We start from the raw sequence: 26024 nt of genomic DNA, 5'->3' as shown, positions 1-26024 counted from the left end.
TCACAGCACATTCTCCATTCCACTTTACGAATGCCATAGAGAGGGGATTTCTAGTATAAAAAGAAAGGTGGAAAACATTCTTCTAATACCGCTCAAGGGTTGTTTTTTTTTTTTTTGCCTTCATTTACCTCTTCCTGTATACCTATCCACTCTCTTCCTTTCCTTTTTGTTTTCTTTTGTACTTTCAGCCTGAATAAGAGTTGTGATCTCAAAGGTTTGCCTACTACTCTGTGCATTACTTTCTCAGTTATAATAAAAGCAATAAAGAGTAAGAGGGGAAACGAAGATGAAACTCCAGCCAGGTATGAAGAAGGCATTTTCTGTTCCTGACTAAAATGTAGGGAAGCACCATGCTCTAGCCTCTATTTTGGAAAGAAAGAGGTTACCTCAATAGACAAGTACCCCCTCCTTTGTCCCACTTCATGCCATGTCATTTTGTTTTATGCCTCCCATCCAAGTGTTTTGCATGTGTGCTTTATTCTTCTTTTCTGTTGCCAACCATTTACAGATTCTCGTGATAAGGGTATTATATTTACATAACAGAACTCATGAACAATGCCTATTTTATTTCCAGGCTGACACAGACCAGAGCCCAGTAATGCATACTCACAAAGAACCTATTAACGTCCCATAAGCCTCTGTGGTGCTGACAGGATGATGGACTTTTCTGAACTCTCTTTCACAAGTGGAAAGGCATTAAACAAAACAAAAGCAATAAATTGAAGATTGGACACAATCCATTACTAACTATTTATACAGAGGGAGCATTTAAATTGGCATTGCCAGTTAAACTTTGTATTGCAAATGTAACATAACAGCCATAAGCATATAATACATTTACAGCTCTTTCCTCTGGATCAGGGGTTCTCAAACTTTTAAAGCAGAGGGCCGGTTTACTATCCCTAAGATTGTTTTGGAGGGTGGGGGATTATAGTTTGGAAAAAAATGAATGAATTCCTATGCACACTGCAGATATCTTATTTCTAGTGCAAAAAACACAAAATAACAATATAATATGTAAAATGGAGAACAATTTTAATCAACATAAACAAACCATTATTTCAATGGGAAATGTGGGCCTACTTTTGGCTAACGAGAGAGTCAAGTTAATTAGGATTGTTGTTGTTGTGTGCCTTCAGGTTGTTTCAGACTTAGGATGACCCTATATCTAAAGTTTAGGGCAAGGGCTGGATAACTTTGGAGGGCTGCATCCCATGGTCCTGAGTTTGGAGACCTCTGCACTAGATCAATGACTCTCCCAAACTTTGGTGTTTCAGATGTTTGGGACTTCAGCTCCATTTGGCCAGGCTGTCTGAGGTTTCTGTGGGTTGAAGTCCAAAATACTGGAAGACCAAAGTTTGGTAATCACTGTTCAAAATGGCTTTCAGAGTAATTTGAAGTCAGAATCATTAAAGCACAGATATGGACTATAGCTGATCGTTGTGAATGGTGGTTGCTAATTCTCTCCTTTCTCCCCTCCTCTTTGCTCTCCTTTTCCTTCTGCACCTAGTTGCTATCATCATCATAATCATCATGATCAACAAAATCATCATCATTTTGTTGCTAGAGATAGGGAGGACAGCTTATTTATTTATTTATTTATTTCCATCATTTCTATGCTGCCCTTCTCACCCGAAGGGACTCAGGGCGGCTCACAATCTGGCAAAATTCAATGCAGTACAAAAGATAAAACGTAAGTAATTAAAACAATCAATTTAGCATAATACAATAAATACATTTAAAACAGTACAATAAAAATACTTAAACCATTCATCCACAAAAACCTTGCACGTAAACCTTAATCTGGACCAAGTCAAAGCCAACATAGTTCATTCATTAAACGCTTGCTCCCAAAGCCAGGTCTTCACCTTTTTCCTAAAATAGAAAGCTTGTAGGTCTTTCTATCACAGATGCCAAATAACTTCATCAACCTACAAAATGGAGACTTTAATGGAAGTGGGGAGCTTTGTCAATCTACTTCAGGCAGCAGAGTATTTTGGAACAGCAATGTGGTCATTGATGGATGGAAATTGTTGTTGTTCGGTTACATTTTAAAATTCTGAAGTTCCCATGATGCAAATTTCTCATAATTATTAAATATGCAATTATGGAGAGCAAAATTATACATTATTTTATGTTGTGATATCTGAATAATAATAATAATAATAATAATAATAATAATAATAATAATAATAATAATAATAATAAAAACTTTATTTATATACCGCCCTATCTCCCGGATGGGACTCAGGGCGGTTTCCAATCATAAAAACAACACAAACATTACATAGCAACATAATAACACATTATTAAGCAAAGTAAAATAACACATTTATAGCAATAAATAACACTTACATGACCTGATCAAGGGGACGGGAACCATAAACCCAATATATTAAAATGTATCATTTTAGGTTAGAGAAATCTTGTGCAATATATTCAGGCCCAGAAATCATCGGTATTCCAATGTAATTACTCAAAAACTTGCCGACACCACCAGGTCTTCAGTTCCTTATGGAAATTGGATAATGTAGGGGATTGCCTGATCTCTTTTGGTTAGGTAAATGTTCCCTTTTGGGAGGCTGAATTTTAATATGGGAGACAGGAAGATGTAGGTTATGTGGAAAAAGTATACCTGGGACAGAAGCGATAGGAGTGTGATTGGTTGAGTAAAAGATTTTAAATACCATTCTGCTGTCACCATGAGATGATTGTCAGAAAGAGGGCTGAAGTGAAGATGTTACCTAAGAAAAGAAATAACTAGATAACCTTAGGCAAGCAATTGGTTCTCAACTTCAACGTACCATCTATGGTGTGATGGATGATAACACTACTTTCTTTTTAGAAAACTTTTGAAAGGATTGCTGAGAAAATGTGTGGATTTCTACGAAAGCATAATATAGTAATCTGGCTGTGAAAGGAGAAAATTACAATTCCTTCCTTATGGCAAATTCATGTGACCTTGGTGGATGTACCTTAATTTCCCCATCAGAAAAATGGGACTTTTAATAATCATCATAATTCATTCAGATACACACAGCTCCGGTGTGATTTGGAACTCTCAGATTTAAGGTACCACTGAGAAGCACAGAGTTCAGTTGATTATTTATAGCTCACTCAGTGGTGTCCTTAAACCGGAGCTTGAAGGTCACGTATTTGATTTCCCACAGAAGAAATTTCATTTCCATCTTTTTACTAAGAGGCTATAAGTTTTGTAGATGACAAAATTGATATATGTTTCATCTGACCTATCCCCTCCACATTTACATTTTGTATGGGATGGATAAATACGTGTTTGTTCTGCTCAAATTGAGTCTGTAGTATACCCCTAATAAAGAGTTGCTCATGGAGACCTTGACGAAGGGTGTTAAACATGAAGGGGAGAATTCCCTTCAGTATATATATATATCACTGGACAATGAATAAATAGTGTAGACTTGCATCTCCCTTATTCATCACATTTTATAAAACAGCAAGGCAGGAGATAAAGTGATGATCCTTCCTACTGGTAGGCATACTAGCTCAGCTGTCAAGTCATGCAGCCTCAGCATATCTCTAGGTGTCTGGTAGGTGAATGAGTTGTGAATGTGTGTCTGTGTATATGCTCTGTGTACCATGCCGATCTTATTTGATTAATGGGAAGGTTCCCTATCCATTCCTGTAAGAATTTGCAAAGCTATGAAATGAAGAGTTAACACTGGAACAACACCTCTAGTTAAGTGACAAAGCCAGCCTTTTAATTCCTCTCTACTAGCTTTCCTAATTGGCTGCCAAGTCTCTAGAAATCTCTGTGTATTTACAACTGTTGGAGCACTGCTGCCATACCAAAAAGATTTTGCTTTTTTAAAAAATGTTAAATCCATTTTGTGCTTTTGCAGGGGATTGGGGTGTAGACATTTAGTAAATGAATGCTTCTGAACTAATTCTACATATTGTTCTAGCATTGTGCCTTTTGTGCTTTACAAAAAAAAAGATGAACAAAAGTCTCAAGCCAGAGAGAAAAAAACCCTGTGGTTAATAAAATAAAAAATTGCAAAAGGAAAAACTTCCCATCATATTTTCCCTACAGTTTTTATATATCGGGTAGCTGCTGAGAACAATTCTTGAAGTTGTATTTATTATTGTTAGTGGGGTACGATATTTCATGGCAGAAATGATGGATGACAACTTAAATTTGTGTCCAGGGAATGAAGGTGAACTGTGACAGAGTTATTTATCTTGGGAATGGAGGTTAGGGTCAGGCGAGGCTGGGTGCCCGAAGGCACAAGACATTGACAAATTCATCCTGCAGCCCTCATATCTGAAGCCTTTTGTTTTGGATCCTGGCTACTCACTAAGTGACCCCCATCCTTCATTCTGCCAGCATGTGAAGGATGTGTTGCTGTGCCGGCACTCCCCTTGCCACTAATTCTTGTCATTCAGTCTCCTGACAGGACTAAACCAAAACTCTTCCCGTTCCTTGAAAGGGAAGGTTAAAATATTTATTTCAGCTCATAATGGCCTTCCTGATTTACTGGAGTATCATTTTTCCTGTTGCCTTTGTCATTGCAGGTCACTGGAAGGACTGGAGACATTTAGCGGCTTGGAAGAACTCATTTTGGACAACAATCTCCTCGGGAATGACCTCCAGTTGCCCAGGTTACCACACCTCCATACCCTGATGCTCAACAAGAACCAAATATCCTTTCGAAGGGAGGGGGCAGGCAGAAGCTTGCCAAATGTCAAATGATCTTTGTCTGTCAGCCAAATTAAAGTAGGTAAAATATAGTTCACATGCAGACAAAGCATTCTCTCTCTTTCTCTTGTCAGTCAGAATCCTTCACAGTAATTTATTGCAGGTCATTCATAAACGAAATGCTTCGCTAGATCTTTCTGTTGCTCTGTTTTTTACCATGAGATCTAAGTTTATGACTCTGAAAGAATTTTTGTTAATAGATTGAGAAGTGGAAATAACAGCCAGTTGTGCTTGGAAACACTTACCCAGCCCGCTTGGGTTCTGTAGCAGACTGACCTCTAGTGGAACAGAGCGTGCAGTGAAACAAGAAGAAACAGAAGCTTTTATGCACTGAATGTCTTCTAAAGAAAAGGCACTGTGCTGAATTTGGCAACAACACTCGCTCAACAAGACCAGGCAGAACCAGTTTCCCCTTTCCGCTAAATATGACCCATAATTGTGACTGAGCTGAACAGAGTGTTTTATAATTAGTGAACATAACCTGAACGAGGCTGTTTGTTGTTGTTATTATTATATGGCTGGTCTTAAACTTATGGGTGACACCGTGAATCAGAGACCCCCAAGAAGCACTGTTATAAACAATCAGGAGAGTCAAAGTCTTGCAAACTCAGGTTGATGGGTTTTTTTATGGACCCAATCCATCTACAATGTGATCTTTTTCCTTTTTCTACTGCCACCCACCATTCTCAGCACCGTAATTTTGTCCAGTGAGTCATGATGTTTTCAGACATGCCCAAGTGCAACAGCCATAGTTTATCATCATCATCATTAGTATTTATATCTCACTTTTTCTCTCCCAAAACTGCTAGTAATTTGTCATTTTGGCTTCTTGAGGTGGTTCAGGAACACACAATATGGATTCTATTTCCTGGACTGGTGCTGTTTAAAACATTGAGTCTCTTTGAGTATAGTAGTTTAGCTCAATTTTAATGCTGACCATTTGTATGTTTTAACTATACAGTAGAGTCTCACTTATCCAACACTCGCTTATCCAACGTTCTGGATTATCCAATGCATTTTTGTAGTCAATGCTTTCAATATATCATGATATTTTGGTGCTAAATTCGTAAATACAGTAATTACTACATAGCATTACTGTGTATTGAACTACTTTTTCTGTCAAATTTGTTGTATAACATGATGTTTTGGTGCTTAATTTGTAAAATCATAACCTAATTTGATGTTTAATAGGCTTCTCCTTAATCTCTCCTTATTATCCAACATATTCGCTTATCCAACGTTTTGCCGGCCCGTTTACGTTGGATAAGCGAGACTCTACTGTATTGTGTTTTAATTTGTAAAACACAATATATTTTTGGGGAAATGACAGTTATCATCTTTCCTTATCTCTTATCACCCAATACTGGGACAAACAGGTTTGCTGTCTGTTACTGGAATATTCGTGGCCACTATTTCACAAAGAGACACAGTAATCAAGCATGCAGTAATGATTGAACTGAAGTTATCCAATCAGCTTTGCTGCGTTGAATATTTTATACATTTTATTTGAACAATAGACACTCAGGGAAAAACTAGTGAGAAGGCTCTGGACAGTGGGCAGGATAGAGGGAAAGCATTACCAGATCTTATCCCTGCTGATTCTAATGAGCTGGCCAAATGACAAACATCATGCCCTGAGGCTTACGATGTTTGAAAGGGTTTAATGAATGGACCTGATCACAGTATCCTGATTAGCAAAGACATTTGGGTATGTCACAAGTTTAAATCACAATTACATTCTTATAAATGAAACTTTGTTTTCTGTACACACCCTCCAGTGGTGTTATTTTACCAGTTTAATCTTAGCTATCCCAATAATGCTAATCAACTGTTTGAATATGCCTGCCATAGATGTGAGTGAAATGTCAGAAGAGAATGCTTCTGGAACATGGCCATACAGCCTGGAAAACTCACAGCAACCCAATTGTTTGAAGTGTTCAGTGGATTCATGTGTCTGTAACCTAAAATGGGAAACCATAAAGAAGAGAAACCTCTGGCCCATTTAAGAAAAGAATCTGGCTCCCTGGAAGATCTGGGGTGTCCCACATGACCTTAAGCAGTCAATTCAACCATATGCAACCTCCCCTCCCAATCAGTTGGATCAACAACACATAAAGCTGAGCATTTTCTGGCAACATTTATGAGAGCACCTGAGTCTGATTATAATTATAATAATAAAGCTGGAGCTTTCAAGGCTAGATGGAAAGAGCTTTCCTCCTGCTACTTTCTTTCACATTGTGAAGGGAAAGGAGCAATTAAAGCAGATTCCCAGAACAAGCCTTAACTGGAAAATCTCCTCCCAACGCTTCAAATCCCTACCCAACTTTTGAGCCAAACATTATTAGGACAGAAGCATGATAGGACTGAGGAGTTTCATATTGCTTCCTAACAGCAAGTGGTTATAAAGTGCTATAATCAATCCAGATTGATAGCACATGGGGATGTTGGGACATGCATGACTGATGGGAAAATATACCGGAAACAGAAGGGGACAAATTAGCATCCTGTTTCTGGTATTGTGAGATAGATAAGGCGTCTAAGGAATTTGCAGCTTTTGCCTATCTCCTCCAGTCCTGGTAATTATCAGCCTGCCTTTGTATTAGCAGGTATGTTTGTATTTTAAATTAAGCTGTTGAATAGAATTAAATTCCTCCACTCATAGAATGAGTGAAGAAAGTATGAACCTCTACTTCTTGGTTCACATCTCCCTTAAGCCCCACCCCACTGCTGTGGGAGGTGTACTCCAGAACACCTGGCACCCCAAAGATTCCCTTTGTGGGAAGTACAAATTTACCAAGGTTCCAGACAGCTAAACCTTGAGATACCGAATATGGGTGTGCAAATCTTCATTTTTAAATAGTAAGTTACATCTAATTCATAAGTTTTATTAAAACAAATTGATATTAAGAAACAGGGAGAGGGCAACCAAGCAAAAGCTTAAAAATCAAAACTCACCCAATACTTTTCGTTTGAATTCTGTAATGTTCGGAAGTTAGATTTATTTTCAGCACAAGTGAGCATAGCAAAAAAAAAAAAAAGACTGCCATTCCTCCTTGAATTAAGAAGAAATAGGCTGCCTCTTGCCATGAGGAGAGGAAAGCAGCACAGTGGGACTGTGAAAGAAACTGAGAAAGCACAGAATTCTAGGAAATGTAGTTTTGGAAGGTGAGGAGCCCTATGGCAGAGAATTCAAAATGCACTACCCTAAACTACATTTCCCATAATTCTGCTCAGCATCAGAAAGCCTCAATAGGAGAGAGACTTGTCCCTTCTAGCAATAGCCAGCCAGAGTTCCGATAAATTGTTAAATCTGCAAAGAGGAGGACTGACTGAAACTTCAATACTAATAAGTAAATCTGTGTTGGGCTTGGAAGAAATCCCCAAATTGAAGTTGTATTTGTTAAAGACATTCAGTGAGATAGGTGTTGTGGCTTTAAAATGTTTTTGTTAAAACTATTTAAAAATCCCAAAATCAATAGATGTTTGAATATTTTTGAAATTTGGGGGGAATGATCCCCTGTTATCTTGTGTCATTGTATAGAAAATTTAATGTAGTTTTAAAAAAAAGTTTGTAAAAACTAAACCCCCCCCCCCCCAAATCTGTAGATGAGTGAAACGTTCTGAAACTTGATGGGCTGACAGTGGTAAATGTGCTGTATAATAATAGCAAGTGTCACGCCAATAGCTTTAACAATGAGGGAGGAAGCAGCCCCTGAAGTTTTCCCATTGGCACAATTACTTACGAAAAGTAATGAAAAGGTAGTCAACTCATTATAGTTATGATGCAGACCCTGTCCAATTTTGTAATGCTTTAGAAATGACTTTTCTCCACACCCTAATTTTATAATGAGCATTGAATTTTTTTTTCCATTGACCACACAGGTCTAATACCTAATATCTGGTGTTTCATATTTGCTTGGCAGTAGGGATGTGCATGATATATGTTTCCTTTGTTTCCTTCGTGCATTCATTTCATTTCGACCGTTTGTCTACACAAAACAAATGACAACATTTTTGTAAGAAATTAGAGGCAACACGAAAATGAAAGCCGTACAGTCATTGTGCTTGCTTTCATTTTCCTTTTGTTTCCGCCATGTAACAATAAACAGGTACTGACAGAGGGTTGCTTTCCCATTACAGCTGATGTGTACCAATGCGTGTTAATAATAATATTAATAACAATAGTTACTCTGGTACCCTAAGCTGAGTCTGAGAGAGGGCTGATGTGTACCAATGTGAACTAATATTAATATTAATAACAATAGTTATTCTGGGATTCTAAGCTGAGTCTGAGAGAGGGCTGTTTCATCTTGACTTCTGATGTGTAGCAATGGGTGTTAATAATAATATTAATATTAATAACAATAGTACTCTGGGGAAGACCCAAACATTTTAAAAGTTGGTGGGCTAAAAGGAGTCAAAATGCCCTCAGTGTGTGGTGATTTTCACCCCTCTAACCCAAAAACTGAGTTGGGGGGGGATGAGCCTCAGAAGCCCTCCCATTGCAGCCAATGGTCCGAATTTTTTCGTTTTTCTCTCTCGTAAGCCAGACAAAAATTCTATTCATATAGGCACCCCATTTTCGAAAACGGGGACAAATACAAAATGAATGAAACAAAACAAAACAACAGCGATTCCATACAATAGCACAGCAGTACTTGGAAGTATTGTTTTTTCTTTGTCAATTTGGCTCTCAATTTTTCCCAGGAACTGTCCATGGAGAGCCTTCTTTCACCAGTTTTCTCTTCTGCTCTGGATTGTGTTTTTACGGTATTCACTCTTTGTCTTTTGCACTTGAAGCAGTTTACTACTATTGACTTCCCTCAATGTTGGTTCTTGACTGCCTTTCACATAATCTGCCAGGGCATGTTTCTCTTCCTCTACCATTTGTTTCACTTGCAGAAGCTCTCTGCCTCCTGATTTTTTATCATCATAATTATTATTATGATGATGTTTATTTATATCCTGTTTTTTTTCTCACCAAAGGCTCTTTCTTGACTCTTTCAAAATTATAATGAGACTACAATACCCATCCAGATACTTTAAGTCTTGCTTTTTATTTTCCCCTGGTAATCTTGTACTTCTGACTTGAGTGGCAGATGGTAGACATTCTTTGTGAATATATGTAGATGGATAGAGAAGGGAAAGGCCAAGCATACCTGAGATATGAAGGCTCCAAATACTTGAGAAAACAAGGAGGCCCTTTCTTGAACATAATCAGCCATTAGGTTTGGTTTCTCCTTATTAGGTGAGGAGGGGAAGCATGAAGTCCAGCTGATTCTCATCTTTCCAGTTCCTGTGTGATAGCTGGTCACAGTATAACTGTAGTGTAATATCATCTTTTTATCAAGAGGAACTTTCCAATTGCTTGTGTCGTTCACTTCATCCCCCCTCCCTGAGAAACAACATCGACTCTGCATCTTTTCTCCTATAAATGAGATGTCCACTGGTGAGAAAAACAGAAAAAAACATGGTGATGACATCAAGCATCCCCTGGAGTTCACTGTTTCTCTGGGTTAATTTGGAATTCCTTCTGCATGAAATAAAGATACTTCATGCTTCCCGCATTACCTGTAATTTGGCCAATACATATAAAAGGAATGACATGACCAAAAGACTCAACCTTACAGCATGGTTATTGCATTTTACAGCTCTCCTCAATTGACTGTATGGCTACTACAAATAAGATGTAAATTAGAATGCACATGGCGATGGGAAGGTCTCAAAGGGTGAAAGTCCTGTTTCTATCCTGTGGCAATGCCACTGCCCTTCAGTTATTGAGGTGAAGAAATGGAGTATATTCCATCGGCAAGAGATAACAAAGGTAACAGGGTAACATAAATCATAGTCAGGGATAAGCAACATAAAATACTGAGCATTTAAGATAACCACATAATAATTGTAGCACACAGCCCTAGACACGGATAAATAAAAGTATGAATTTTTAATTTAAACCAATTATTTCTGCCATTGTAAATGAAAGAAATTGGCTTTTTATGTCCTTGGTATGTAAATTGAAAGAAATATTATTTTATAGGGAGCATTCAGAGCATAGATCCTTGATGTATTTAGTTAGCTAACAAAGTTATGGTAGTGGTGAAAACTGTGACTCCATATATCCCTGATTAAAATCTTATCCTGATCTTGCTCACTGTGTTGCCTTAGAAAACAAAGATTCACATCGTAATCTACCCTATAATAGATCAGGCTATTTACATGGCTGAAAACCTTTTCATTTCATTTCATTACAAAATGCCGGGAAACTCTGTTGGCTGAATTCATGGATATGGAACCCATGGGTGCATGAGGCGGACTATATCTTTCAAGCAAAGTAATTTCTCCAGCCCGCAAAACTATTTAACTCATGTCTCATTGATAGCTTCTTTTTGCTTCTTCCCTGATAACAGAACTATACTGTGTTTGATTTATGTGCTAAGAAGATTCCATTGACTTGAATTGGCTGGCCACAATAACTAATTTTGAAAACCAACTACCCTGAATTAAACAATATTAAAATCCATGAAATCCAAACTATTTACATGAAATTCACAAATTCCCTTTTATCCATCCACTTCTAGCTCTCTAACTATGGCCTTTGAAGCCCTAGTTCTCAACCTGGGGTCCAGGGACCCCTGGAGGTCCACGGTTGTCACAAAAGGTCAGTGAAGGATTAAATTATTAAATTATTAATTATTATTGGTGTTGATGCCAATTTAAATTTATATGGAGTGTGTGCATTAACAGATTAATTTATATCCCCATCTCTCTAAATTTGAAGCAACATTTATGAGAAAATTGAAATAATGATTTGATGTATCTTAAATCTTGAGTTAAGTCTTGATGATCTGCAGCCACAAAAATATTTAAAATGGGATCCAAGGTTAAAAAAAAAAGTCGAGAACCACTGAACTGGACTGTTTTTATCTTCGGAAAAGAAATGGTCTAATTTTTATAACTAGAAAACTCTTATCACAATAACTATTAAGAAGGTTTGTTTATGATGCCAGAAACATAGACTAGTGAATCAAACAGAGTACCTGATGCATCTTTTGATCCTGCCAGAATTTCCCACAATACTGAGTAATTCCTCTGGGCACGCTCAATTTAAAAGCAGCAATTATGAAAAAGTAAGTTTGAGTAGAGGACAGTGCCAAATGAGACAATTAACATGCATTAAGATCATTTTAAAATTATATTCTTTAGAGATACTTCCATGATTTTCATCCTGGTTCTTCTGGTAAAACAGATTTGACAAGTGGTAGTAGGATTTCTTAGAATTCATGCTATTTTTGCAAATTTCTTCACAAATATTCAGCAATTGCATAGTTTAGATTTAACTGTGGAGCAGGCCACAAAATTAACTGTCTGGTGGATCTGCACCTCACAGATGTGACCCAGATGCCAATTTGCAACATCTTTGAATAACTTTCTGTTTCATTTAATTTCATCCAAGCCTACATACCTCTTTTAAAGATGATTAAACTAGATCATGATCATGATGATACTAAAATTGTTATGGCTGTGATTTCATGATACAGAAAATCACATCAGAGTGAAACTAAGAATGTGTAGCTGTAAAAATCATACTTCTAGTGCTTGTTATTATTTAATCAGCAACCTAGAAGTGATCTTGTGACCTCATCACACAATGGATTTTTAACATCCCAGTTGAGCAATGGAGCCTCATGCCACCCATCACATGATGTAGCCTCAGTTCTGGTGGGGCTCCATGGGTGAACTACGGTAGCAATGTAATAGGATGCTGCGCCACCAACATGAGAGCCTCCCTGTTTTTTTTTAAACTAAGTTTTATTTTTTAAAACACAAAAAAATACATACCGCTCACATACAAAACATTTACAATTCCCACCACCAACACGAGGATTGTTTTCATTTACATATTCATTTCTTTTTGAGATAATCTTTATATCTTTATCTTTATACATTTCCATTCTATATACTATATAACATTTGTATCTTATTTCTTATGGCTTGATCTCCAGATTGATTCATGATAATAGTTCTTTACCCCTGTCCATCTTTCTTCCATTTCTCTCATTCTATTTTCATTAGTTTTTTAAACATTTAATTTCACATTCATAATTTCAAATTCCATTTGCTCCACCATATATTGGTACCATTTATTTACTGCCCATTTTGATTTATTAATCAAAATCAGATAAATCAGAAGATAAAAAATGAGAGCCTCCCTGTGTTCCATTTGGAACAAGGGGGCTACTGCAGGGACTCTATGTGTGAGATGGGGAAGCATCACTGCTGGCTAATTCTCAATGGAGGCTGGTGAATTGGCATGGGGGACCTCATCAGTGTGATCCTTATTGTACTTTACATCACAGTTCAATAGTCTGATTTCTGGAATAATAATAATAATAATAATAATAATAATAATAATAATAATAATAAACTTTATTTATACCCCGCCACCATCTCCCCAACGGGGACTCGGGGCGGCTTACATGGGGCCATGCCCAGAACAGTACAATATAGCAAAATATAAAACAACATATCACAATACAATTAAACAATACAATAAATAATCATATACACTGTAACACAATATATATATATATATATATATATATATATATATATATATATAACAGGGCGGGCCGCATGAGACACTTAATTAAAACTTGGGGTGAGTAAAGCATAAGAATACAATCACGGAGACCAGGGACATAAGATAAAAACAATCTAGAGGGTAGATGATGGGGGAGTAACAAAAGAAGTGTGTAATAGTTACTCTCCGAAAGCACATCGGAAAAGCCAGGTTTTTAAATCTTTCCTGAAGGCTAAAAGAGTGGGGGCTTGCCTAATTTCGATGGGCAGTGAGTTCCATAAACGGGGGGCCACAGCAGAAAAGGCCCTCTCCCTTGTTCCCACCAGGCAGGTCTGGGATACAGGCAGTGGCGACAGGAGGGCCTCCCCTGATGATCGGGCAGGTTTATGGTAGGAGATACGGTCACGAAGGTAGGTGGGTCCCAAACCGTTTAGGGCTTTATAAATGATGGTCTGCACCTTGAATTGGGATCGGAAAGTGAACGGCAGCCAGTGGAGCTCCTTAAACAGGGGAGTAGATCTCTCCCTGTAACTCGCCCCCGTTATTAATCTGGCAGCCGAGCGTTGGACCAGTTGTAATTTCCGAGCCGTCTTCAAGGGAAGCCCCACGTAGAGCGCATTACAGTAGTCCAGTCTAGAGGTAACTAGGGCATGGACCACCGTGGTCAAATCAGACTTCACGAGGTATGGTCGCAGTTGGCGCACAAGTTTGAGTGTGCGAAAGCCCTCCCGGCCACCGCCGACACCTGAGCCTCAAGCGTCAACGCTGAATCCAGGAGGACCCCCAAACTGCGGACCTGTGATTTCAGGGGGAGTGCGACCCCGTCAAGCACAGGTTGCCACCCAATACCCCGATCAGACGAGCGACTGACCAGGAGAGCCTCTGTCTTGTCAGGATTGATCCTCAGCTTGTTCCTCCTCATCCAGTCCGCCACAGCGGCCAGGCACTGGTTCAGCATTCGGGGGGCTTCCTTGGATTCCTTGGAAGCATATGTAGATATATCAAATCACTTTCAAGTTCTACACTGACCAGTTTATCTAGATTGTCGAAGACCACATCAGCCCCACAAGACTATTACTTGTGACATCTGTGTCACTGATGCATCTGCTGTGGGTACCCCATGGTGAGATCAACCAAGAGGTGTGACCTCCCCTCCTTCTTTTTAGCTGCACAAGCTGAACACTAATGTCAGAAGTTCTCACAGAGCTCTGTGGCCATCTGGGAGCAGTAACACAGCGGGCACAGGCCTGATCTATCCTCTTTTCCCTGTGCTGATGAGCAGAGAGAAAAGGGGTTGGCTGTGGTGCCATGCGTGAATAGCAGACTGATCTGAATTGAACCTGATCCTGCTGTCCATAATGCACTGAACTCATGAAGCTGTTCCAGAGTTTCAAGAAAACTCCAGACCATCCCCTGACTTTATCTCACAATATATACCAGAAGTGGAAGAGCATTATGTATAACCAGAATCCATTGCATGTTGAGTGCAGGCTGTTAGGCCCATGTAGACAGGCCCTTTGAATATACAGTGTTCCCTCGCTACTTCATGGTAGTCCTCATCAGCTCCTGTTATTTGCTTATATTAAAAATGCTTTTGTAATGACTTGTAATATATTTAGTGATGAATGTCCTATGAAGATAGTTGCCTGATGTTATATTGAAGATGTTGCATGGGTTTAGCCATTTCTCCATAAAATATTCATCGTTTTGTCAAAGTTTGCAAAGATTTGCAGGGAGAGATCTAGGGAAAAAAAGAAGAGGATAAAAGTTAATAGTGGAGACAGAGGAAAGACCACTTTCATTCTATGCTAAGAAACCAACTTATAAAGTCATATTTACTGTGGGATCAATTCATTTTACTTTGACATACTTAATGTCACAGTATGTATACAGTATATGTGATTTTTTTCCTATTGTAGAAGAAGGACAGATAATCAATTGCATGGATGAATAAAATAAGAGAAGTATTTTAGTATATGTGATATATTAGGAAGGGGGAAAGCGATGTGATGCATTTTGCTTATGTAAATGTTGCCTTTTGTTTATGTTGTTTAAACCTTAGCCCATTCCCTTGGGCACATAACAGAACTGGAGAGCCTGCTGGATCATTTATCTGAAGTAGTTCCTGCCTTGGAGTATCTGAGTTTGCTGGGAAATACAGCATGCCCAAATGAATTGGTCTGCAAAGACAAAGATGAGGGGGACTACCAAAGGTACAGGTTAGTATCTTTGGATTGCAAATGTCCAAAATGCCTTCTTATAGGAAAAAAGTCAATATTATAAAGTTATATCATCTCCCTTCTATATACAAATGGGTGTGTGTGTGTGTGTGTGTGTGTGTGTGTGTATTGTCTTCTAATATTTGTGACAACAAAGGAGTGGAGCCTGATGGATCCTATTGATATTTATTTGGAAAGCAGATGTAATCAACTATATCCTTCCCTACCACTGTTAAACATAGTTTAAATCTTTAGTCCGACCTATCTGCTACTTTCAGCAGATCAAATCTGTATTCTGTGTAATACACAAAAACACCTTTATGGTATGCTTTATAGACATTCTGAACTGTTTATTAATGTCTCAGTCAAATAATGTATTAAAATCCTGAAATTCATTTTTGTTCAAAAGAGACAATAATTGGTAACCATTGGATTAAAATAATATTAGTATTTGGCAAATGCTGCATTTGATTGAAATCATGCTCATAAAACTGGCAGATTGACAACTTCACCTATTCTGTGTTGTGTTTGAATGAAAGAATCTAATGAGCCAAATTCTGAATTGTGCATAAATGTGTTGTCTTAGATTCTGCTAAGTGGCCTAGGTTGAATAACATATTTTCCTTCCACTTTAACCCCAAACTGGAAAGCATATTGGCCATCCTGCTTACAAAATGCCTAGTAGTGGTGTTGCCATGTAAATTTATGAGACATTTTCACCACAGCATTGCTTAAAAATGAATGATAGCTCTATGGTTTACTGTTTTTCACTTTAAGTACATTTTTCTGACAATATGCCTCTTATTAATCATTTAAGCAAAAGTAGTTTCTTAAAGGAGCTATTCAGAAGCAAGAATCCATGGTTCATTTAATGCTGTCTAGGGGAGGAAAGTCTTGTTGAGTGACATTCTCTGCGGTTCTGTGATGTAATATTTATAATATGTCACACAGCTATACATCAAAACAATCATGTCTGTTACTGCATTTGCATACAAAATGTTGATAATGTATACACACACACACGCACACACACACACGTGTGTGTGTGTGTGTGTGTGTGTGCGCGCGCGCGTGTGTGGTCAAGAAATGTTTTAGGCTATATTTGCCAAAATGTGAAGAATCTGTTTTTATTCATGTACAAATATTGCTTCAGTCTTATCCTTTATTTTTCTCATATTCTTTTTGACATTTCTCATCTCTAATTAAAATATGCTATAAAATAAATCTGATTCAGTTTTGTGCTATATCAGACTGCACTAAAACCCAAAGAAACCTCTCTATTGTTACTTTTCTGTCACAGAAATAGCATAGGACAGCCTTAATTTTTGCAGATTAATATATGTATACATTTCCATAGTATGTGTGCTGCATCAAACCATTTGGGGATATTTTGAGGGTCAATACCTAGAAAACTAAAGAGAAGATTATACTAATAAGGTATTGCCTGAAATGTAAGGTTTATATGATTAAGGACTGTATGACTCCCTCCCCCGCTGCCTTGTTGCCCGACCACTTTAAGGGCCCCACCTTCTTGCTGCTCGGCGGATTGTCACCTTGACGTGGTGAGGGGGCTTACGTGTTCCAATGAACCCGAGGGCACAACCACGGGAGTCACACACTCCCAGGAGTGGCCACAGGGGAGGTTCCAGACCAAGCACAATCCGAAGACCCAAAGACCTCAACGGTGGAGCAGGCGGAGGATAACATGGTACATGTTACAACAGCTGTGAAGGCAGAAGAAGGCTGCAACAAAGTGAGAAGCCACTCTCATTGTGTTAATCACACCACTGCTGGACCTCAATCTGTGAAGAATGTGTGTTGACCAGCCGTGCACCGACCTCCACACATTAAAAAAAATCACGCACAGGCGTCTTCCAAGAAATGGAGGACCATCATCCTCAAACTACAAGGGATCACCTAAGGTAAGGCTGCTCGGCAGCAGCTACATCTGAATGGGGAGATGACCGGCACCAGCAACACCTGTGCAGGGAACTTCCACAGCCCCTTACTGTCTCACCACTCAGCCACTTTAAGGGCCCGCCTCCCTGCTGTCTGGCAGCAGCTACATCTGGGTCGGAAGATGCTTGGCACCAGCAACATTTGTGCAGGGAGCCTCCACAGCCCCCCGCTGTCTTGCCACCTGGCACCTGCAACATCTGCTAATGTGTGAGAACTACTTGCCTGGATTAACTAAACTGCTCTGAGGTTTTCCCAGCATTTCCTAACTGCCTGTGTTGGGCATCCTTGGTGACTCTGGACCCCATCACAAACTTTAATTATCATTGTGATGCCTACAAGATCGATAATTGAAAACTATACAAACTGTCAAACAATCATATTTGGAGGTTTGCATTGTTTTTAATGATTTTCTTTTATAATTATATGTTATTGTTTTAAGATATGTAACGTATTGTTTTTATATGTATGTGAGGCATTGAATTTTTGCCATTTATTATGCTGTACACTGCTTTGAGTCCCCCTAGGGGTGAGAAAAGAAGTATAGAAATGCAATAAATAAATAAAGGCTCTACTCTGAAACTTGTCTTCTTCCCTAGTGTTCCACATGCATATCTCAAAAACTATTAACTATTCTTCCTCAAAAACTAGAAGGAAATAGTGGCAGACTGGCTGATTATGTGAAAATTACAGATTGGCTACCTCATCAGATGGGCCAATTTGCCTGTAGTACACCACCTCCTCTCCACTTTCAGCACAGAGACCATTAGATGACACCCAGGGACTTCCTGCCTGGCTCCATGTTGAAAGAGGAGAGGAAGCAATGTACAGCAGTGGCAACACAGGAGCCTTCCTGTGCTGCCTTACCAGAAATGTGGGGAAGCCGGGCAATGATGCTTCCTACCATGGGCAAGTCACACGATGCAGGGTGTGGAGCAAAGGGTTCCCCACACACCCCTCTGAGAGTCCATGGATTAGCCATGATGTGTGGCAAATCTATGGGCCTTTGTGATGAGGTTCTGAGTTGCGAACAATATCAGATCTGGCCATAGTGGTACATGTTTTGGTTGCATCCCGTTTGGATTACTGTAATGCGCTCTGTGTGAGTCTGCCTTTGAAAAGTGCTGAGGAACTTCAGTTGGCCGAAAGAACGGCAGTCAGGTTATTAACTGAGGCTGCCTATGGAGAGCACACAATTCCCCTGTTGCAACAACTCCATTGGTTGCCAGCTTGTTTTGGGGCACAATTCAGAGTGTTGGTTATCCTGAGTCACACTGTTTAGTAGAGACCCTATTCTATATTTACATTGTTTAATTTTTACACTAGTCTTCTTCATAGAAAGTAAAAGTCCCATGTAAACACAAAAACGCAAATGCAATTGTAAAATGAAAAATAAACATAAGAGGAGACTCATAATTAAAGTCTTCCTGGAGGCAACAGAATCTGAGCATTGAAATTGTAGTTAAGGGGTTTTTCTTCAGTAATAATGTTGCTTGTTTAAAAAGGTACAATAAAAGGAACAGAAGTTTCAAAAGTTACTTCTGGTAAAACATTAATGAAACCATAGGGATGAGCACTGCTAGATCAGACAGTACAAAGTAAACCCACTGTCTTAATTCTACTTTCCTAATTCACTGCTTGTGGAAGAACAATGCTTAAGTGGGACTATAAAGGCTACTATGGAAGCCGTGGTAGAATTATGTGGGAATTAGATACTGATGCTCTGATACAAACAGTGGACTCCATATAGGTACTGGGGCATATGAGCAATTTAATTGGCATAATCAGAAATTTAGGAGATCACAAATCAGGCCAAGGAACTTTGCTTCCTGAAGTAGAGAAGAAAATGATTCCTCTTCCTTCTGGTTAAGGTAGATAGAATCACATTTTGATCACCTAAAACAGAAAACCCTGTTCACATTTCTCCCCATCCCCAGCAATCAAAGAGAATGGGTGAATTTCAGGATGAGCCAGAGTGGGCCCTGTGAAATCAATGTGATGTAAGTAGTTATGACTAAGTACTATTGATTTCACTGAGTCTAATTTATGTATGACTAAGTCCAATCCTAAAATAACAAATTAATAATTAACAATATGCAGGCTTTCGCAGACATCAAAAACCTGTTGCTTCGATGTTACTTGGTGTAAAGGTAGGAATGTTCCTGCAAACTGTAAGAAAAGTTAAAAGTTCCATTACATTTGTGTAATTTCTTGCACATATCTCAAGGGATTCAAAGAAAATGATCCACGGTGGAAAGAACAGAAACCTAAAATGGTTTTCTAAAAAAACCCAACAGGATTCTTTCCAGCACTACTACAGTCTAGATACTGGCGGATTTAATGCATTTTTAAAAGAAAGCCTGACAATACAGTTACAGTTTTGTTATGAGTTTCAAGTAGACCTACCTAGCTGTTAAGAATTTTCAATAAGACCTAATAATAAAATTGAAATGTATCATACTATATTGTGTGCATATGTATGTATTTGTACACAACATTCATATGCAAACTTTATGCCTGTGTACTTAAGGAAATTTGCAAGTAATTTATTTTTATGGCCTATAACCTAGTAGACACATTAAAACATGGAAAAGGAGGACTGATGAAGAAATGATAGAATATCTCAGTTAGAAATTTAATAAACAGTTGAGAAGACAGAAACATGACAGTAGCAGTATTTTGAAATTTGTTAAATTTATAAAAGTATCATATTTGATTAATTTATTCTCTGTGTGATGAATTAATTTATTCTCTGTGTGATGAGTAATGACTCATTGACAGAATTACTATCATTGGTGAATAATTAATTATTTTCTTCTATGTATCATTGTCGGGAAATTCTTGCTAGCTTTTATGCTTTTTAAACATTATCCTTAATCACAATATAGCGTGAAAGAGATGCCTGTGGAGAGATTCAAATATGGGAGTGGAGGGAAATAATGTGTTTAGCAAAGCAGTATAAATGCCAAATAACCTCATCTGCACCCTCTGCTTTGAAGATCTTCAGAAAGCAAAGGTCATGACCGAGAGATCAAACTCACAAAGAGTCAACACAATAATTGCTGGTTACTTGTCTTGTAGCAACAGCACATGTTCTGTCATGGGGGTCCATTGTTTGCAGTAAAAACACAAGCCCTGTTATTATTGAGTTCTGAAAAATGGTGCAGGTCAGAATACATCGCAAATTATTTTTAATATAGGTGGACTTATAGTTATGGTAAAAAGTGAATATGGCAGGCATGTTCTTTGTTTATTGTTCACTTAAATTACCACGAACATGGGTGGAGTCCATCTGGTGTTATACAGGCAGTCCCCAAATTACAAACTACTTAGCTTACAAATGACTCATAGTTACAAACTGGGGTGAGACAACAGGAAGTGAGAGAAATCTACCCCTAGGAAGGGTAATACACTCCTGGAAGAGTTATCATGGGTAAAAGGAGTCTCCACTTAAGCTTTATCACCTATCCTTGTTTCCACAACAAGTTAAATCTTTCAAAATTCAATTATCACAGGGACAGAAAGTGAGGGGAAGTTTTCTGAACAGGGGCACAGACAGCAAAAATAAACCCTGCTGTGGGTGTTAACCCTTCCCTATGTTTAGAAAGAGGTAAGCAACCAATCTCATCTTTGGGACACAGATTCACATATGGAAACAAATCCTTCCCAAAGTACGACACACTTCCTTATATCTCTGTTCTTAAGAATGCCATTACACTTCCAAGCTCCCTAATGTTGAATTCCCTTATTTAGTATTTAAATGTACTCATATATAAGGTATACTCACACATATATATATATCTCATGAAACCAAATGTTTTGTTAAACATTGGCTTTATAAGGTATGTTATGTGCAATTTTCAATTAGATGCATTTTAAGTTTTTCATGTTTTTTTTAAAATGTGCATGGTTTGTGTGTATTGTATTTTATTTATATACTGCTCTTCAACAGACATCGTAAGACTAACAAATTTGTGAACTTTTGCCAGTCTTGAACTGAGTCTTAGAAGGGCAACAGTCATACAGTGTTTTCCCGAAAATAAGACAGTGTCTTATATTAATTTTTGCTCCCCAAGATGTGCTAGGTCTTATTTTCAAGGGATGTCTTATTTTTCCATGAAGAAGAATTCACATTTATTGTTGAACAAAAAATGAACATTTATTATATACTGTACAGTAATTGTCATCACAAACTAGCATAACCAGAGAAACTGTGAATCCTATCAAGAATTTCTTGTTACTACCATTATTTCCATGTACAACTGGTATGTACATTTACCAATCCTGCATGCTCTGGTGTTCTGTTTGGCAGGCGCTGGGCATGCTTCCAAACAAAAACTTTGCTAGGTCTTACTTTCAGGGGAGGTCTTATATTTAGCAATTCAGCAAAACTTCTACTAGGACTTATTTTTTGGCAATGCCTTATTTTCGGGAAAACAGGGTAGTTTCATCAATAATCTTTTTATAATAATTTTTATTGAAATAAAGTATATTTACATTTAATAAAAGGCTATCCTGGTGGATAGGAGAGAGAAAAAGAAAAGAAAAGAAAAAAAGAAAGGAGATAAAATAGGGGGAGGGTATTGTTGACTTCTAAACTCCTTCATCTGGGAATTTAGTCCTCTTTCTTGTTTCAAGATGACAACTTGATGACAACTCCATTCTTTCCCATTCCTACTTCCAGTACTCTGGACCACATTTAGGAATGGTGCAGAAGGGCAAAAATAATAATTGAAAATATCTTCTCACACCCATCTATTTATTGAAGTGCTTGATGTGTCAGCAGAGTTAGACTTAAGACTATTTTGTATTCACATTTACAATTGTGGTACCATTGCCATGATTGAAAATGTCCCTGAAACCCACCTTTAAATCCAGCCATCTGTACCAGTTCTGTCCTTGCACAAAGGGATGGGGTCTGTGGTGTTGGTGAGTAGGCTGCTGAAGGATGCTGTATCCACCAGCAGTGATGGTGTGGGAAGCAGAAACTGGGACCTCTGTGGTGTTCGGTCACAACTCCTTTTTGCATAAGCACTGGCTGGTTTTGTTTTTTGTTTTATCAGGAGTGACTTGAGAAACTGCAAGTCACTTCTGGTGTGAGAGAATTGGCTGTCTGCAAGGACATTGCCCATGGGACGCCCGGATATTTTGATGTTTTACCATCCTTGTGGGAGGCTTCTCTTGTGTCTCTGCATGGGGAGCTGGAGGTGACAGAAGGAGCTCATCTGTGCTTTCCCCAGATTCGAACCGGCAAACCTTCAGGTCAGCAATCCAACCTTGAAGTCAGCAGCCCTGCTGGCACAAGGTTTTAACCCTTTGCACCGGCTGGTGAGAGGGGGCTAGTCATGTCATGATCTAGTCCCCTCATTCCAACATAGAAAAATTACATCACTTGGGATGAGTGGCTGGATTTTAAGAGCTGGATCAGGAGGTGATGTAGCATAGCTAAAATAATGTAGCTATGCGTCTCATGCAGAATCTCAACCATTATTCTTAAAGCTGTTATTTGACCAGAAGTGGGCTGGTCTCTACAACTACCTGAAATGTGAGCAAAAGATCCACCTTCCCATAAATAATAATAATAATAATAATAATAATAATAATAATAATAATAATAATAATACATTTTATTTGTTATCTGCCTCTCCTAACAGCTCAGAAGGGGGCACAACACAGTCAAAACATTCAATACAAAATACACACAACATAATACCTGTATCAAAACACAGTTTACAAGGGTAAACATACAGTAGTAATTGAATTCAAATCCAAAACTCATGATTCACAGGTAATGGGGTAGGCCTGCTGGAAGAGATGGGTCTTCTAGTTGTGTTTTAAATTCTGAGAACTCATTTAGCTGCTGAAGCTCTTTTGGAAGTTCATTCCACAGTATTGGGGTGGCTGATGAAAAGGTCCTCTGGGTGTTGGTTACCAGTCGGGTTCTGGCTGTTTGGAATAAAAGGCACAGACCATGTGGTTTGGTTGCCATTCTGATCCTGCTTCTCTTTCTGATCCCTTTCTTTCATCAAAAGGGGTGCATTTTGCCTCTTCTCATAGGCAAAATGTAGCTATCTAGATTTGTTTATTATTTTCAGCAGCCTACCTATCTTAGACCTAGCTAAGATAAGCTAGTTAGCTCCAAACCTTTCCTATCCACAATGGATTTCTTTTACCTCAATAAATACTTTTAAACTTTTAAGCTGATTTTGCGATCCTTTGCCATCCATGAGACAAAGGCTTTCATCACGTAAGTTTTCTGCTGTTTTGGAAGGGATACTTCCACATACTCTGCTATTTTCCTGGGAATTTGCCTCATAAAAGAATCTGCGAACTTAACCGCTCGCAGATTCCCAACAGATCCTGTAGGTAACCTGGACTCAAACTATGTAGGCTTTATGTCTTTATCACCCACCAATCTCAAATTGCTTCCTGCCACTGCCACTATGCATGGTTAAAAGGGGCATATTTTCAATTTTTGTAACAGCACAATTCTCTTTATCTATGGGGGAAGCATATCTATGTGGATGCCTGAAACCATGGATAATGGTAAACCTCATATTTTGACTACACATAGCTCAGAAGCACACATAAAATTGCACTGGAGGATCAAGGGAGACCTACAAATATCCCTGGGGGTAGAATATATTTTGGTGCATGGGTAAATGGGACATTACATTTGTGCATAGAGGTGCTGTAGTGTACATGCAAACACGTTTTACTAATGAGGAAAGTACAAACAAAAGTGTGTAGAATAGGAAAAAGTATGAATTTCCATTAGAGGGAGAAATGTATCACAGTTTCATAGCAACAAAGGATGGGACTGTATGTAAAATTCAGAGGAATACACCTAAATGAAGAATAAGCGTACCATCCAGCCTCCTTCCTTTGACCTACTGCCAAATGAAACTTCCTGAACTGACTGATCTCTATGCATAGCCAATTTCCTAAGGACATTGTAGACTATAAGAGAGTTTCACAGGCAGAGATAAATGGGCCTTTAAAGACCTTCTTGAGATATCTGTTTTTCCTCTCGCCAGAGTTCATTGCTTTCCCTCACCAATGCAGATAATGACCTTCTTTCACACATCTGCAGAAAAGGGTAAGCATTGTAACACCAGGAATTTTGAAAAGGGTTCAAAGTGATGCTTAAAAATGCATATGGACTTGTTCCCTCAGCCAAAATAAAGCATTCTATATATAGAAATGGAAATTTAGATGGATCCCATTTCATTAAGCAGTGGTCCCTTAACTAGCAATTTTATAAGTTGAAAGCAAGTGCAATAAATATGTCATGCAACGTATAGATCCCTGTGCCTGCTATAAAGTGTTTTATGATGTCTGCCTTCACTGTTATTAGTAGCTGTCTCTTTCTGCAGCCACTGCCATTTGATAATGGTCTTAAAACACCCCAAATTACTTACCTGCAAGCAACATTCCAGCTAGTGTCTGTTGACAGTTTGAATAAGTTTAGTGCCCTTTTGTTGTACCTTCAAAACAAACTGATTGAACCATCAATAGCTCCTTGGAAGCTGACAGAGGCCTATCATCTGGTTTAACCCTGTGATAGTAGGTTATCTTAGAGAGTTAACCTCCTTGCATTGTTAACTTGAATGTTTTATGTACTATGCAACTTTAGGATAGTGCTGTGATAACCTTAGTGACTAAGTCATACATCACAGTAAAGAGATCTGAAGCAACAAATAACCCTGGATTAAATTTACAAGGCTTGGATTTATATTATAACATGTTCATTTTGTGGGTTTAGAAATCCTTTTCTGTATTTTTATAGCAAATGGGGGTTATGTTTCATCTAGGATTGCATCTTCAGGCTGAAATGTGTGACTTATTTTAATACCCAACATTGAAAAAGTAAGATAATAGGTGTAAGATGTATATTTCTTTATCCTGTTGTCTCAGCCTATTTGGAATGGAGCCGCAGTGGCACAATGGGTTAAATCCTTTTGCCAGCTGGATAGCTGACCTGAAGGTTGCCGGTTCGAATACACGAGATGGGGTGAGCTTACGGGGACATGAGAAAAAAAAAACCCCAGCAGCATGGTAACACATCTGGGCAACATCTCTGTGGATGGACAATTCTCCCACACCAGAAGCAACTTGCAGTATGTTCTCAAGTCACTTCTGACACAATTTAAAAAAAATCTATTTGGAGATAGCATATGTATTGGGTGGGTGCAAATGTAATATTGTTGGCTTTATAAACTATGGTTTATGAAGCTAAGAACAAATACGAGGACTGCATGTTCTCTGCTTTATCTTTTTGCTCACTTCCTTCAGTATAATTTGATCTTGGGTTAATATCCTGATTAGTAACTAGTAATAAAAGATTGTTCACTGTTTTTAAATGTTAATAGAAATGGTAGTTTAAATAACCATCCTCATGTCCATGCTTATTTATCTGCTGCTATTCTCATCCAAAAAGACCTTAAGTAGAATTTATATGACAAACTGCAAACTGTCAACATAATCTGGAATGTGTGCATACGATAATGGTGAACATTTTGATTTTAAAAGG

General features: G+C 38.4%; 1 protein-coding gene across 2 annotated transcripts in view; it reads left to right on the top strand.

The window, feature by feature from the left end:
• lrmda (leucine rich melanocyte differentiation associated) overlaps positions 1–26024 on the top strand; it is a 973974-nt gene that overhangs the window by 487255 nt on the left and 460695 nt on the right. For both annotated transcript variants that reach the window (XM_062975874.1, XM_062975875.1), the window contains exons 3-4: positions 4552–4683; positions 15401–15535. In XM_062975874.1, the coding sequence (XP_062831944.1) occupies positions 4552–4683; positions 15401–15535 (267 nt within the window). The remainder of the gene's footprint in view (positions 1–4551; positions 4684–15400; positions 15536–26024) is intronic.

Source organism: Anolis carolinensis, chromosome 3, assembly GCF_035594765.1.
Source record: "Anolis carolinensis isolate JA03-04 chromosome 3, rAnoCar3.1.pri, whole genome shotgun sequence".
Classification (NCBI taxonomy): Eukaryota; Metazoa; Chordata; class Lepidosauria; order Squamata; family Dactyloidae; genus Anolis; species Anolis carolinensis.
The sequence above is the reverse complement of the archived record's forward strand: the minus strand, read 5'-3'. Positions and strand labels throughout refer to the sequence as shown.